The sequence below is a fragment of the Coccinella septempunctata genome, chromosome 5, assembly GCF_907165205.1.
Source record: "Coccinella septempunctata chromosome 5, icCocSept1.1, whole genome shotgun sequence".
NCBI classification, from domain to species: domain Eukaryota; kingdom Metazoa; phylum Arthropoda; class Insecta; order Coleoptera; family Coccinellidae; genus Coccinella; species Coccinella septempunctata.
In genome coordinates this window covers 7,714,025-7,730,346 of record NC_058193.1, presented here as the reverse complement: position 1 = coordinate 7,730,346, position 16,322 = coordinate 7,714,025, and the positions used below count along the sequence as shown (strand labels likewise).

The 16,322-nt window shown below is 36.3% G+C and overlaps 2 protein-coding genes across 2 annotated transcripts in view; one reads left to right on the top strand and one right to left on the bottom strand.

The window, feature by feature from the left end:
• The first annotated feature begins 1,331 nt into the window (after positions 1 to 1,331).
• Positions 1,332 to 16,322, top strand: part of LOC123314419 (rho-related BTB domain-containing protein 2) — a 226,144-nt gene continuing 211,153 nt past the window's right edge. Inside the window, exon 1 of the mRNA XM_044899706.1 lies at positions 1,332 to 1,796. The gene's annotated coding sequence lies outside the window, so the exon portion shown is untranslated. The remainder of the gene's footprint in view (positions 1,797 to 16,322) is intronic.
• LOC123313959 lies at positions 8,861 to 10,768 on the bottom strand. The gene has a single exon (XM_044899071.1). The coding sequence runs from the start codon at positions 10,766 to 10,768 to the stop codon at positions 8,861 to 8,863; it is 1,908 nt and encodes a 635-aa protein (XP_044755006.1).

Below are 16,322 nucleotides of genomic sequence, written 5' to 3'. Positions count from 1 at the left end.
AATATATTTTATTAAGGAATATTTCTACTCTGTTAATGAATATTTGAATTATAAGTTTGTTAATCACATAGTTGTTTAAACATTGAATATTGTATGGCATCTCTTTGACTTATCCTATACATACTATGTTATGTCTTAAAGGATCAATAAAATTATTATTATTAGTATTATTATCTTTACGATATACTACAAAATTATCTGGAAATAATTCTGAACTTAATACGCCGCGCCGTCTCTTGACCAGGTTTCAGATGCATGCAGTGACTGCAGAATGTGACTACCCATATGCAATTACCAAGCTTCAGTCACATTCTGTGACTGTGACTCATTTGACTGTAGCATTGCATCCGAAGCACTGCCGAAACCATACCTTTTTTCTCAGATTTTCGAGTAACTTTGGTTTCGAAATACTCAGCCCTGGTGAATATTTTATATAAACGATTTTTGGTACCATGACTTATTTCGAGCAGTTCTATTACCTGTCAAAAAATAAACCTGACCTTTGAGAACACCCTGTATTAATTGAAAATTTGACACAAAAATGACACTGGTAACTTTTGATGAAGTTGATGGCGTCTTTTTGCTATATTTGACAGCTTTTGTTTTAAAATAGCGACCACCCCTGATTGCAGACGCTTACGATTTCAATTCAGTTAAGTTCCTAGACCATTTTGACACAAAATTATTCTTGGTAATAATAGGAAATTTCTAATCGATTTTTTCTCATTTTTTAAATTTTTTTTATTCAATAAGACGACCACACACGCACGGCAACTGTGAGGTAGTTATTTTTGCTGCCAGCTTTCGGACTATAAGGAACCAACTGACATCCGGTAATTTCAGAATTAAATGAATCAACGTCTACGTGTGTTGACAAATGTCAATTGACAAACTGAAAATCTACAATTATAAAAATTTTCACGAATTCGTCTGATGAAGAAGACCGATATAGACTCTGAAACGTAACGAAGTTATCATTTTCAATCAAGTTCCATTTTTGGTTCATTGTCAGGCAAAAAAAAATTCTATCATTCTGATTTGATCCGGACGAATTAGTGCAAGAATTTACGCAGGAGCAAATCGATTATTTCAACTTTTTAATTGGTTTTTTTTCGAGACTAGGAGTGTAAACCCTGAAGAAGTTCAAAAGATGCAGAGTCCTGAAAAAGATTGAATTTCAATCGATATCCCGAAGAGTTAGTGGAAAACTGGCGGAACTATCTAGAAGATCGATTTATTATTTGGGAACCAATCTATTACATAGGCCTTATAATTTTTGTACACATTAAAAAATAATTTGGAATAATTCATTGTGTAGTCGCTATGTACAATTATTTAATCAAGGACAAGAAATTTCGACTGCTCCCCACCATTTCCATTGACGTAATACAGAAAAATCAATGGGAGCATTCGCCGTTACAGCACGCGAAAACTCTCCGATTCTACGGACTGCTATGCTACGCGGATAGCGAATCAAGAAATAAATTCCCTTCAATTGATTAATAGTAGTTTGAATCCTCAATAGATACATCTTCCTATAGTGAGTAGAATCTTTCAATTAGTTCGCCGATGATGCATCCAACCTTGCGCCTTTTTGTTCTGTTCGACACAAGATAGAAAGTGCATCGAGATGCCTTTGGTTATAAATTTTGAGGTGAGGTAGCGGAGTTCTCGGATAGTTGAACCTATAATTCATTTGAAGAAACATTCAGTTAAAATGTGGTCTGGAGAAAACGTAGAACAAACAGCCCCTTCACGAGTAGATGAAGACTTTGACATTTTGTATTTTTTCTAATGTGAGTATTTTGCATCCAATTTTTCTATAAAGTTCATTGTACAGGATATTTATGAAACCGCAGTGGGCGTCGAAGTATTGTTATTTTGCCGAATTAAAAAATTATTACGGTTTTGATAGTAGAAGTTTCAAGAGATTTCAAGCTGAGTTGACAATAAAATAATTAATATGAGTGTAACTATGATATTTCATCGAGATTCTTCGTCGAGGGGGATTGAGAATTCAAAGTTCACTGCGACCATTTATGAACACCCTGTACTCGTATGCATCACCATAAAAAAAACAATAAATAGAAGCAATGAGGGATTTCTATCCAGTTGGCGCAAAATTCCAATATATATGGAGAACAAGGACAAATATGATCCACAAAGTGCCGTTGAAAATTCGTGTATTATACAGGGTGAGTCTTTGACTCGTACAAATATTTTAAAAGTAGAAACAATTTTTTCTCATACCATTTTCTACGATTCGGCCCGGATAAAGAGATAAAGCCATTTTAAGTTTTCATAATGTGCTATGCCCCTCTGGGAATCTACGAACACATGATAAATCATTTCAACCTTGAAAATACACTTATATATATGCAAAAAATGCAGAAAATATGCAGGAACTGTTTTTTTCCATTCCGTTCAGGGAACGAAATAGTATTCATAAATAATAAGTGACTAATTACCGATACATATTATTATTGAATATAATAAATTACCAACTAATCGGCAATAGTCCATCTTTGAGATATATATCATCAGGAGCTTTGTCTAGAATATACAGACTCTGCACAACATCTGTATATTCTAGACGAAGCTCCTGATGATGCCTTTATAGGGCGAAACATGTAGAGCAGGTTGTGAAAGAATAAAGATCCATTTACGTACGAGGAATTTCCTTATATTATTGAATATTCTACTCTCGATTTCTAATTCATATTCGACAAAAATAACGAATTCTGCTTGAAACCATTCATATCGCAGTGAAGATGGCTACAAGTAAAGATGTTGTGAGTGTCGTTCCTCGGAATTTGTCATTTAGATGCGCTGATTGTGATCGCCCTATGGCCAGGCTGGGTTTAAAGTGCAATTTATGCCCCAATGTCTTCCATAGTCGTTGTGGATCGCGAGTTGCTAAATGTTGTGGTCATTCCTTCTGCGGGTAACAAATCTGGGGATGAACAAGATCCGCGATCGGTGACAGTCATTGAAGCTGAACCCAAAGCTCCAGTTGTTGATGTGGAATTTTCATCTCACGAGTTTTTGAAAAGAATTGTGGCTGAACTAGAGGACAAAAATGGAATTCTTGCTGAGAATAATGCACTCCTGAGATTCAAGATCTCTGTCTTGGAAAAACAACTGAATGAAAAAACTGAAATTATTTCAGACCTGAATAAGAAGTTGGAAAACTCTACGAAAAAATCCAGTACAGATATCGCCGCTTCAGGTAAACAACAACAATACATATCGTCATCACGAGTCTTATCGGATGTTCAAAAAAATGCGGCACCTGAACGGAACAAGCGTATTCAATCTTCACATGTGAATCGATCAAGTCATTCACCTGATACTATAAACAATCAGATTACCAATGTTTATGAAAACTTAACCTCATCAACGTTGTCTGGAGTTGATTCGAAAGGTTATTCCGATGTTACCAATAGGAATATAAATAATCCTGAGAGAGATAATACAGATTGGTCAGTAGTTACGCGGAGAAAGGAGAGGAAAAATACACGACGTACATTGGTTGTTGGAAATTTCTCGGGTTCCTCTACGGTAGAAGGAATTATCAAATACAAGGCTTTACACGTCACAAACCTAACAAAGCCAACAACTACTACAGAGGATCTTACGACTTTTCTGAAGAATAACTTCACGGACGTTAAATGTGAGTCCCTGAAATCTAAACACCCAGAGAGTTACTCGTCATTTAAGGTTTTAATTCCTTCTACTGAATATGATAATGTAAAGGTTGAATCAAATTGGCCCAATAGATGTAGCGTCCATTCTTTTTACCAACGCAAGACAGACATTCAGGATCGCTGAATTCAAGCTTTTCAGATGTCCACGTTGACTCGGAGAGTGATATATTTAGGTTTCGGCTAATGCAGCTAAATGCGCGATCACTTTCCAACAAAATTAACAATCTGAGTGTTCTTGTGTCAGATAGCAATCCATCTATCATCAGTATTGCTGAACATTGGTGCGAAGACATCAATCTGAGCGTCATGTCGATACCTGGTTTCAAACTAGTATCAAGTTTCTGCCGATCATCAAGAGAGCATGGTGGTACTGCCATTTTTGCCAGATCTGGTCTTCAAGTGACAAACATGGACATTTCCAGGTTCTCCGTGGAAATGGAGTGCGAGTTCTGTGCGGTAAAGGTAGTTTTTGATAGTATGAAAATATGTATTTTGAGTGTCTATAGGCCTCCTTCAGGAAGTGTTAACGTCTTTCTTGAAAGGCTCTATCATGTTTTAGACTATTGTATTAACTCTGTTAATTTCTGTGCGGTGATCTCAATGTTGATTATTTGAGCGATTCTAGAGATAGAGATCTTATGGTTGATTTATTGCTTTCTTTCAATTTGAAGATATCTTCTTTACTGCCAACTCGCATTTTTACGAATGCGGCAGGTCATACTTCCAGTACAAAAGTTGACTATATAATTACTAACGCTGAGACGACGGTGTTTAAGGGTCATTTTAGCGATCACAATATAGTATGCCTCGATTATTTCTTTCACACTAGTGTTAAAGTTTCTACGAGAGCACAAAGATATACCTTAACTAGAAACATAACATCTGTAACTTTACAAAATCTTGTAGTGGAGATTTCACATGCCAATTTTGATAATGTATACACTGCGACTGGTACTGATGAGTCTTTTGGTTCTTTCGTTGACATTGTGCAGTCTTCAATAAATAATTGTTGTCCACTAAGACACCAAGATATTTCTGAAAGGTCTAATGTGAAATGGTTGACACCTGAAATTAAGCTGGCTAGTCAAGAACTCAAGAACCTCTATTGGCTGCTGAAAAATTGTAGAACTCAACATGCTTTGGAGGTCTATAAAAAAGCTAAAACCGACTATAATAGGCTTCTCAAGTCTTCAAAACTAGAATACCACAGCAATCTCATCAACCTGTCAGATAATAAGAATAAAACAGTTTGGAAAATTGTGAATCAAGAAACAGGTAGACAAATCAAATCAAATCAAATTTATTTCGACATTAATAGTACACACATTCTAAATATGAAGCATGATGATGTTATTCGTTTGAACATGAACGGTTCATTATGTTCGGATTCAGATGTGGTGGCTGATACCTTCGCGAATTATTTGTCGTCGATTGCGAAAACTTGCATTTTCGAAAATTATGGAGATAATATATTTCAGTTCTGTACACTAAGTTCAATTAAAACTGAAACTTTTTTTTCTTCCAGTAGATAAATATGAAATTATCAATGTGATCAAATCGCTCAAGAACAAAAAGAGTTGTGGAGCTGACTTTGTATCAGCTAGGATATTGAAGGAAATAGCGGAATACGTAGCTGAGCATATTGCTTTCCTGATTAACTCTTCGGTTATAGGTGGTATGTTTCCTACGGCCTTGAAACATGCAACAGTACTACCGATCTATAAGAGAAATGATCCTAATAATATAGCCAACTATCGACCCATCTCTATACTCAGTGTCTTTTCTAAGGTTGTTGAACGACTAGTATTAAACCGCATGACAGTTTTCCTCACAAAATTCAATCTCCTTTCGAGTTGTCAACATGGGTTCACAGCTGGGAGATCAACGCAAACAGCCGCCTTACAATTTTTCGATTTTGTTTACCGTTCTCTGGATGACGGTCTACTTGTTTCGGGTCTATTTTTTGATCTTACGACAGCCTTCGACCTTATAGCCCCTCAGTTCATTGTGAGCAAGTTGCATAATCTCGTTTTTCGGAGGATTTTTCTGAAATGGATTCAAAGTTTCATTTCGAACCGGACTATGTCTGTTAGGGTCCGTAACTCAGTTTCTCGAGTATTCTTGAATGAATTGGGTGTTGCTCAAGGTTCTGTTCTGGGGCATTTACTTTTTATCCTCTTCATTAATGATTTGCCTGAATACATTGTTGAATGGCTTGTCATTTTTGTGGACGATACGTCGGTGGCGGTCTCCGCTCGCAGCCTTGCTGAGCTTATAAGGCGTTGCGAACTCTTATTCGATAGTTTTGTCAGATGGTGCAGGGCTAATACTCTCATTGTGAACATCCCTTAGACTGAACTAATAATCTTTGAAATTAAAAACTATTTAAAAGAGCCTATTTCCATTCGTTGCTTAGGCAATGAATTGAAGTCCAAAAACTCAGTTAAATTGTTAGGTTTATTTGTTGATAGTAATTTGAAATGGAATGATCATATACATCATGTATGTAGGAAATATATATATATATTGTTATGGTTTAAGTTTTCTAAGAATAATTTCGTTTAGTTTGCTGTGTTAGGAAATTTTGGGTAGGCATGGAGACATAAAAAAAAAGAGAAGATTGTCAGTCAGAATATAATTTTTGAGAAAAGTCACTTATTTTTAGTAGAGAATTAAATATTTTTTTATAAGTTGCGATTCCGTTGCTTTGAATTACAAATTAATTTATAATATAAAATAAAGGTGTATTAAACGGATCGTAACAAAATGGCGCAACCAACGTGTGGCAAGTTGAGTGATGGAAATACTCAAAATTTTGAATCCAGAAACAAGAGTTCAGCTGGAGCACAGGAAAATAATAATTCTACTATACTTGATTTCTTAATGAAGTTGAAAGAAGATTTTAAAGAGTTTGCGGAAAGAATTGAAAATAAAATGGAAGAAAATTCGAGAGCAATGAAAGTAACAGCAGAAAGATTGGAAGATATAGAAAAAAGATTTGAAAATAGAATGGAAGAAGGTTTCATGAAAATTAATGGAACTTTCAATGAAAGAGTCAATAAAACAGAAGAGAAAATAGATAGGAAAATGGGTATGATGATGAGACAATGTCAGGAAGATTTGGAAACAACGGAAAATAACATTCGAAAGGAGGTGAGAGAGAAATTAGATATGGATATAAATAAAATTAAAGAGAATATAGACAAACAAAATGAAACATCAGACGGAGTCATGAACAACGAAAATTCTACGTCAGGAATAGTCAAGTTATGGTATCAAAAATGGAATTTCAATGGAAAAGTAAAAGCAAAATTCACTGTCCTGTTGTGGAATTACACAAGGAACAGAAAATGGGTGAATATCATCCAAAGAGTGAGAGAGGGAGTGGAATGGATTGGAGAGAGTTATTTAAGGAGAAAAAATAGAAAAAAATTGAGAAATCATAAAAAGTTCAAGAAAAAAGATTTAGGTTAATAATTGATGATTTTTTTTGTGTGTGTAAAATACAATTTGTTAAATTTATAATGTTTATTCCCAAAATTTTCAATTTGGGGAATAAATATTTTAATTTTGGGGATTTTGTTATGGTTTAAGTTTTCTAAAAATAATTTCGTTTAGTTTGCCTTGTTAGGAAATTTTGGGTAGGCAGGGAGATATAAAAAAAAAGATATTGATTGTCAGTCAGAATAAATGGGAGGAAAGTCACTTATATTTTTAGTAGAGAATTAAATATTTTTTTATAAGTTGCGATTCCGTTGATTTGAATTACAAATTAATTTATAATATAAAATAAAGGTGTATTAAACGGATCGTAACAAAATGGCGCCATGTTACGATCCGTTTAATACACCTTTATTTTATATTATAAATTAATTTGTAATTCAAAGCAACGGAATCGCAACTTATAAAAAAATATTTGATTCTCTACTAAAAATAAGTGACTTTTCTCAAAAATTATATTCTGACTGACAATCTTCTCTTTTTTTTTATGTCTCCATGCCTACCCAAAATTTCCTAACACAGCAAACTAAACGAAATTATTCTTAGAAAACTTAAACCATAACAAAATCCCCAAAATTAAAATATTTATTCCCCAAATTGAAAATTTTGGGAATAAACATTTTAAATTTAACAAATTGTATTTTACACACACAAAAAAAAAAATCATCAATTATCAACCAAAATTTTTTTCTTGAACTTTTTATGATTTCTCCATTTTTTTCTCTTTTTCCTCCTTAAATAATTTTCTCCAATCCATTCCATTTTTTCTCTCACTCTTTGGATGATATTCACCCATTTTCTGTTCCTTGTGTAATTCCACAACAGGACAGTGAATTTTGCTTTTACTTTTCCATTGAAATTCCATTTTTGATACCATAACTTGACTATTCCTGACGTAGAATTTTCTTTTTTCATGACTCCTTCTGATATTTCATTTTGTTTGTCTATATTCTCATTAATTTTATTTATATCCATATCTAATTTCTCTCTCACCTCCTTTCGTATGTTATTTTCTGTTGTTTCCAAATCTTCCTGACATTGTCTCATCATCATACCCATTTTCCTATCTATTTTCTCTTCTGTTTTATTGACTCTTTCATTGAAAATTTCATTAATTTTCATGAAAACTTCTTCCATTCTATTTTCAAATCTTTTTTCTATATCTTCCAATCTTTCTGCTGTTACTTTCATTGCTCTCGAATTTTCTTCCATTTTATTTTCAATTCTTTCCGCAAACTCTTTAAAATCTTCTTTCATCTTCATTAAAACATCCAATATGTTTGAATTATTATTTTCTTGTGCTCCAGCTGAACTCTTGTGTCTGGATTCAGTATTTCCATCACTCAACTTGCCACACGTTGGTTGCGCCATTTTGTTACGATCCGTTTAATACACCTTTATTTTATATTATAAATTAATTTGTAATTTTTTTATATCTCCCTGCCTACCCAAAATTTCCTAACACAGCAAACTAAACGAAATTATTTTTAGAAAACTTAAACCATAACAATATATATATATATATATATATATTTTTTTTTTTTTTTTTTTTTTTTTTTTTTTTTTTTTTTTTTTTTTTTTTTTTGCACACTAGTAGTGGTGTTTACATCTATGATGGCCCGAGCTGTATCAGTTAAGAGCCAGCAGAGTTTTCACTGCGGAAAGACAATTTGCCTAATAATTGCTACAGTTCCCAACACTACAGCCTTCTGCATCCATTGTAATGTGTTGTCTGGAAGTTGGAGCTCGGCCAGGTGTTTCGTGGTGTTAACGTGCACGAGTCCATTACTGCTGATGACCAGAGGAAGTATCCTCACCTGCCTCTCAAGTTTCCACAATGTTTTGAGTTCTCTTGCTAATTCTGTGTATTTGACGATTTTGCTGTCATAAGCTTGTGCTATGTTGTGGTCGAGTGGCACTGAGAAGTCTACTATAACAGCCATCCCCTCCTGTTTCATCCATAGTACAAGATCTGGACGGTTGTGTTCTAGAGGTCTGTCCGTCACGAAGGGAAAGTCCCAGAAGATTTTGGCCTGTTCATTTTCTGCTACCGCTACCGGTGTGTATTTATACTGGGGTGTGAAGTTCCCAATTAATCCCCATCGCAATCCGAGCAACTGGTGGACCACCTTGCCCATATTGTTGTGCCTCCCTAAGTATTTGGTGGATGCAAGTGGTGTACAACCCCCCGACAAGTGCTGTACGGTTTCCTCCAGTTGGTTGCAGATCCTACATTTCGTGTTTTCTACTTGCTGTTTCATAATGTATTTTGAGTAGTTCCTAGTTGGAACTACTTGATCTTGAATGGCGTGTAGTGCTGCTTCAGTGCTTGCGTATAGGTAATCAGCAACGAGGTAAGTATGAGACCGTGTTTTATCCACTTCTGGCTGATTAATGCTAGCGTGAAATCTCCCATGAAGTACTTTGCTACGCCATCTTTCTCTCATATTTTCTAGTGGATCTACATCTGTTTCAGGTTCTGCTGGGCTGGCTAAATTGAGGGCAGTATATTTTTTGTCCCATAACACCACTCTTTTGTGAACCGGTAAGTTGCTCGAGAGGAAGTAGTTTCTTAGGGATTTAATTTCTTTCTCGGTTGCAGCTTCCAAGCTGGACAATCCACGACCTCCCTCCGATCGAGGGAGATATAGTCGCTCGATTGCTGAATTGGGATGCAGTATGCCATGCCTCGTGAAACTGACGCGAACCCACTGATCCAATCGGCGCAGTTCCGTAGCTGACCAGGTAAGTATTCCGGAGGTGTATGTTAAAACCGGTATTGCCCACATGTTTATGGCAGTAATCTTGTTCTTAGCATTGAGCTCAGTTTTGAGAACTTTGTTGATTCGTTTTTTGAATTCCTCTTCAGCTACCTCCATACTGCGTTTCTGTCTGATCTCAAATGACTGTTGAATTCCCAGGTATTTGTAGGTGTTCTCTAGACCCAGACTACGTATGCTTGTACCGTTAATCAGTTCCATGTCACCCTCCTCCGCCATTTTCCCTCTCTTCACGTGCACAACCGAGCATTTCTCGAGGCCAAATTTCATTTTTATATCCGCGCTGAAATTTCTCACCAGTTCAAGTTCACCTTGTAGTTGTGCAGTTCCTCTAGCATAGAGCTTCAAGTCGTCCACATAAAACAGGTGAGTGAGCTTAGCATAATCGTCTATTCTGTATCCATAATTGCTGCGATTGAGTATGTTACTTAGTGGGTTTAGTGCAAGACAAAACCACTCCGTGCTCCAGTTGTCTCCCTGGAAGATGCCTCGTTTTATACTTATCTCCTTCGTTCGATATGACTTCGTTCCTTTTACTGACAGGGTGGTTCGCCAGGTTCCCATGAGATGTTCCCAAAGGTGTATTATGTCAGGACTGATTTTGTATATGCGAAGAATCTCAACAAGCCAGGAGTGCGGCACGGAGTCATAAGCTTTCTGGTAGTCAATCCAGCACATCGATATATTTTTGAGTCTTCTTCTGGCCTGCTTCGTGACGACATTATCAATCACCAATAGTTCTTTACAACCTCGGGCTTTCTTCTTGCAGCCATTCTGCATATATATATATATATATATATATATATATATATATATATATATATATATATATATATATATATATATATATATATATATATATATACAGGGTGGCCATTTGAAAACGAAACAGACGAGATTAAAGACGAAATAAATTTGCTCGGACAGGTCGATTTCTGTTTCGAGGGGGACAACTTAAGATGTAGGTTACGGACGCATAGCGCTACAACCCTTGGTACTACAACCCTCACCCCCAATTTTTGAATAGGGAAGATGGGGTGAGTGATACCTCATTTGAAAGGTATTTTTATACTGATTTCAGCACAGTAATTGTTTTTTCATTTTATGCATTATTTCTCGAAATATTCTTAACTAAGTATTTGAAAATGAAGTGGTGTTTTCATGGCACTTGTAGTGTTTTTTTGTGAAAAATCGACATTTTGAGCTTCAAAACAACCATGACTGTGGCTTCCTTCCTCCGATCCACTGACATAGAAATCTTTAATCAAGAAAAAAAAAGTGAAATTATTTCCACCCGCTCTGCAATTGAATAAACCATGTCGAACAATGAATTAGAACACATACAAGTCTCGATTCAAAACTAAGAATAATTCACATGTCAAAGAACCAGTAAGCCAACTTAATGATCTGTTCGTAATAAATAAAAAATTATCGATTCTCATTTTTTTGAAAAAGATATGAATTCAATAATCAACAAAATGAAAACATTATTGAAGCCAACTGAAAAAACACTTCATAATTAAGTCGGAAATCGTTTCACGAATTGGGACTGGAATATTTCTGTGGCATCATTAATGATTTGATTTTCTTACCTGGTAATCTGATTAGAGATATGTACGTATTTGGACTTTTTGGAGATTTCTATCGATCAAGTGTTACCGCATGTTATTGGAAATACTGCAAATTATATCGAAGATAATTTAGAATGAGTTTCAGCAAGATTGAGCTCCTTCGCAATACGCTTTGTTTGTTCGACATCTTGATTAAAGATTTCTATGTCAGTGGATTGGAGGAAGGAAGCCACAGTCATGGTTGTTTTGAAGCTCAAAATGTCGATTTTTCACAAAAAAAACACTACAAGTGCCATGAAAACACCACTTCATTTTCAAATACTTAGTTAAGAATATTCCGAGAACTAATGCATTAAATGAAAAAACAATTACTGTGCTTAAATCAGTATAAAAATACCTTTCAAATGAGGTATCACTCACCTCATCTTCCCTATTCAAAAATTGGGGGTGAGGGTTGTAGTAGCAAGGGTTGAAGCGCTATGCGTCCGTAACCTACATCTTAAGTTGTCCCCCTCGAAACAGAAATCGACCTGTCCGAGCATTTCTATCGAAAAAATTTATTTCGTCTGTAATCTCGTCTGTTTCGTTTTCAAATGGCCACCCTGTATATAAATGTTTATTATATGTGAGAGACAATAAATCGATCTTTGTTAAGCTGTGTAATTTTCATTGTTATTCTACTAGAAATACCGAAACTCTATCTTTACCTCTACATAGAACCACCAAGTTTGAAAAATCTTCCTTCTATCAGTGTATCAAGCTTTAAAACCATTTGCCTGATTCTGTTAAAGTAATGAGTAGATTAAATTTTAAGAAAATTGTTAAATCGCTAATGAATCGTAAGGCATATTATAGTGTTAGAGAGTATTTGGATGATAGAAATATGTTGTTCTAATAAATCTGTAATGTGACCATGTGACTTTTCCTATACCCAACATTGGGTCCAAAAGGACCAATAAATATTATGACTTTAGCCTTGCGGCTTTCACACTCCTCTCCAGAGGAAAATTCACTTATCCTTATTGAGCAATATGAGGTCTGGTCTATTGTGGGTTATTTTCCGGTCTGTGAGAACCGTGCGATTCCAGTATAGCTTGTGATGTTCATTTCCAATACAGCATCCGGATGGTAATTGTAATAAGGAACCTTTTTCGAACTTAGAAGTTGGTGTTTTAGTGCCAATTCTTGGTGAAGAATCTTGGCAATGGCATCATGTCTATTTTTGTACTCCGTGCCTGCGAACTTCTGACATCCCCCGGTGATGTGCTGGATAGTTTCATGTGTCGCACAGCCATAAAGACAGCTATCATCCGCCACTGACGCATCCTTGGCGATATATTTCATGTAGTTCCTTGTTTTGAATCACCTGATCCTGGATGGCGAGAATGAAGCCCTCTGTCTCAGGAAACAACCTTCCGGAAGTCAACCAGTAGTTCGACGCAGATATGTCGACGTAATCATGGTTGACCTCGTTCTGGTGCCTCCCATGCAAAGGTTTGCCAATCAGTTTCTGCAGAGTGTTCGACGGTTTCCAAGTGGTCCTGGTGTAGCTTTAACGGTGTAGAAGTATCAGCAACACAAACAACTTGATGGAGTTATGATGGAGTAGCCTTGCTCAGAAAATATTTTCGAAGCCCTTCAATTTCCTGGGTCATATCCTGGCAGCTCGGTTCCGTGATGTTTATTGTGTTTAGTCAGCATCGTCCTTATTTTTCTCTGTGAGGCTGCTAAATCGGTGGTGGTCCAAGAGATGATACCGAATGAGTAGATCAGCGCCGAGCAAGCGTAGGTATTGATAGCTTTTATCAGATTCTTGCTGTTAAGGCCAGTTCTCATTATCCTTCTCAATCTTCGGGTGAACTCCTCCGTTAGTTCTTTCTTCATCTGGGTCTGATTGATTTTTCTTGCCTGTTTTATGCCCAGATACTTGTATGTGTCTCCTTCCTTTAATGCTTCAATTTCTGCACCTTCCTTGAGTTTGAACGTACCATCTTCTATTTTCCCTCTCGTTATGTTCAGCAGTCGACATTTTTCTAGTCCAAACTTCATTTTGATGTCTTCCGAGAATTCTTCCATCATTTTCAGCATCAGTTGCATTTGCCTCTTGGTAGATGCGAAGAGTTTCAAATCGTCCATGTAAAGGAGATGATTCAGTTTCATCATAGTTCTACTGCCGCTTTTGATGGCAAATCCGTAGTCCGTAGAGTTCAATCTATGAGACCAGGGATTCAGGACCATGCAGAACCACAGAGAGCTCAGCGAATCCCCTTGGAAAATTCCGCGTCTTACTGGAATAGGTCCCGTTGTAATATTGTAATTATTATTATTACTATGACTTTAGCCTTGCGGCTTCCACACTCCTCTCCAGAGGAAAATTCACTTATCCCAGATATCTCAGATATCAAAAGGATTAAGCTCTGTTGGAGCCCTTTCCAGGTTTTCGGGCTCGTGGTGGTGGTCGGGTCCGGGTCGCTCCTCGGCTTCCTGCCGCCGGTTGGATTCCTGCTCCACCCGCACTTTCTGTCGGAGCAGACGGTGTTCCTCTGAATTTCCCATGTACTTGCGTACAGTTCTCGCCGTTCCGAGCAGTACCGCCTTCTGCATGACTCTATAGATATTTTCGTCCAACTGAAGTTTCCTCAAGTTCTCCAGTAGTTTCTTCGGTATCAGGCCTGTAGAAACAAATTCTTTACGTTGCTTAGGGCTTTTCTTCTTATACCTATCACAGTACATGAAGAAGTGATTCTCATTGCACAAGAGACACTTATTTGACTGACTCACTACTTGATGTACTCTGGTATTAGAAAACAAAATTGGTTTTGAATTGTTGGGTGGAGAAGAATGGTTAGAATTGGAGAAAGTTTTATTGCTATCCTCTAATGCTTCCAGAACAGTAACTTGATTTTCCAAAAAGGTCATCAATGAAGCAGAGGTTGGGGGTTCCAAGGAGCTCGAAATGTTACCTAAATGTTTTTCCCATTGTTTGTGCGTTTCTGAATCTAATAGAGAAACAACATGATATACCAAAATATCATCCCGAGTGTTGACAGGACGCTTGAGCACCTCAGGTGCTGCTAACGGGGTGCTGATGCCGGATTGTTCAGCAATGTCGAATTCATTTTGTTTGAAATAACTGGATTTTTTAATTTCATCACTGATTTCACGCAAGAACTGATAATGGTTTGATTCGAACTTTAACCAAATTTTATCTAAGTTTTCCATTCGAGTTTTGCAATTACTCAGTGTCATTTTTGAGGCACCATCTTTTTTGAAATTCGTGTAAGACCTCGCTATTCTAGCAGATATAGATTGTTGCTCAATCAATAAATCAGCCATTTTGTTCAATAAACGGATAATGGAAATATTAAAGCAGAAAGAGCAAATGAAGCAAAACAAAAGCAGTACCAGAAAACTCAGCCTAACAAAAGCAATATAAAATCAAACAATTTGCAGCAATTATGAGAAAGTTGAAAATTTCGAAGCAAATTTGAAACAAGCAAAAGAAAATTTCAAGCTAATTCGAATATTCGATGAATAAGAGCGAAATTCAGATAATATCTATCGTGAAAATTCAAATCATATGTGGCATTACAATCGTAAATATTCAAGATAAACAATGAGAATGATGGAATATATGGTTTTACAAGTGAAAGCAAATTTTTCCAATGTCCAGCAACGAGCAGAAAAAACATACAGAGTTCTGCAACAAGTGAATATTCAAAGATTTATATCAAGTTATTCACTGCATTATTTTCTTCCAAGAATGTGAAAGACAGAATTCCTGAAACGATGATGGAAAGTTGGTTACCTTATGGCCGATGATAAGATAATTTTCTTGACGAATTTTCCAAAATTATGTTTCCTTTCGCCTTAGGGCATCAAATTAATGCTCAGGAAATTAGTAAAACAGCATGAAAAATATGGCTCTTTGTTTCTAGGTGTGATATTTCTGACGAAACCAACAAGCAGATGAAAATGTGAATCTCACCAATCCAATTAATTTGCTGATCGGTTGATTAATTGACAGACTAATTGACCATATGACTGTCTTGAAATCGTCGTTGAAAATTCCGTGAATCCAAAGCAAAATTCAAAATCCGGCCCGAAGGACCAATAATGTTAGCAATGGACTTTATTTATTATCCATTTTCAGGGAGAAGTGGACTGTATAAGTTGTTCATTAGATCGTTATTTCTTGGAACGCAGGAAGAAAGACTTTTTAATTAACAATGATCTTTATTCGTTGTCAAGGTCGAATACAATCTGCCTAATTCACATTATCTCAATCTCCGTCAACATATGTCGAGATTCTTTCGCTGCATGCGTGATGGAAATATAAATTAAATGCATTTTTACAGTGACGGATCTGTGGATGCGAATATAATAATTATTGATCCTTAACACCTTTGAAATCAGGAAAATAAATTGCGGTCAGCAATGATGACTTACCAGAGAGACTTCACGATCATGGTCACACAGGTCTTTGTGGTAGGGCTGGATATCAGTCCAGCTTCCACGTTCCAAAATGCGGTGTTGAAAACCGAATCCAAGAACGAATGCGAAATTTTCCAAATGCGTGGTATGCGGTTATATTCAAAAGCGTGATAGTCATCAAAAACCATGAAAATAGCGAAATTTTGCGGAGTTTCTGTATATCAGTTCAAAGCGGAATGTGTCAATCAATGTAACAAATTGATAAAAAAACTGCTTATGTTTTCCATCCGGAGGGGCGAAGTCACCAGTGTTGATTTAGTTTACGCGTA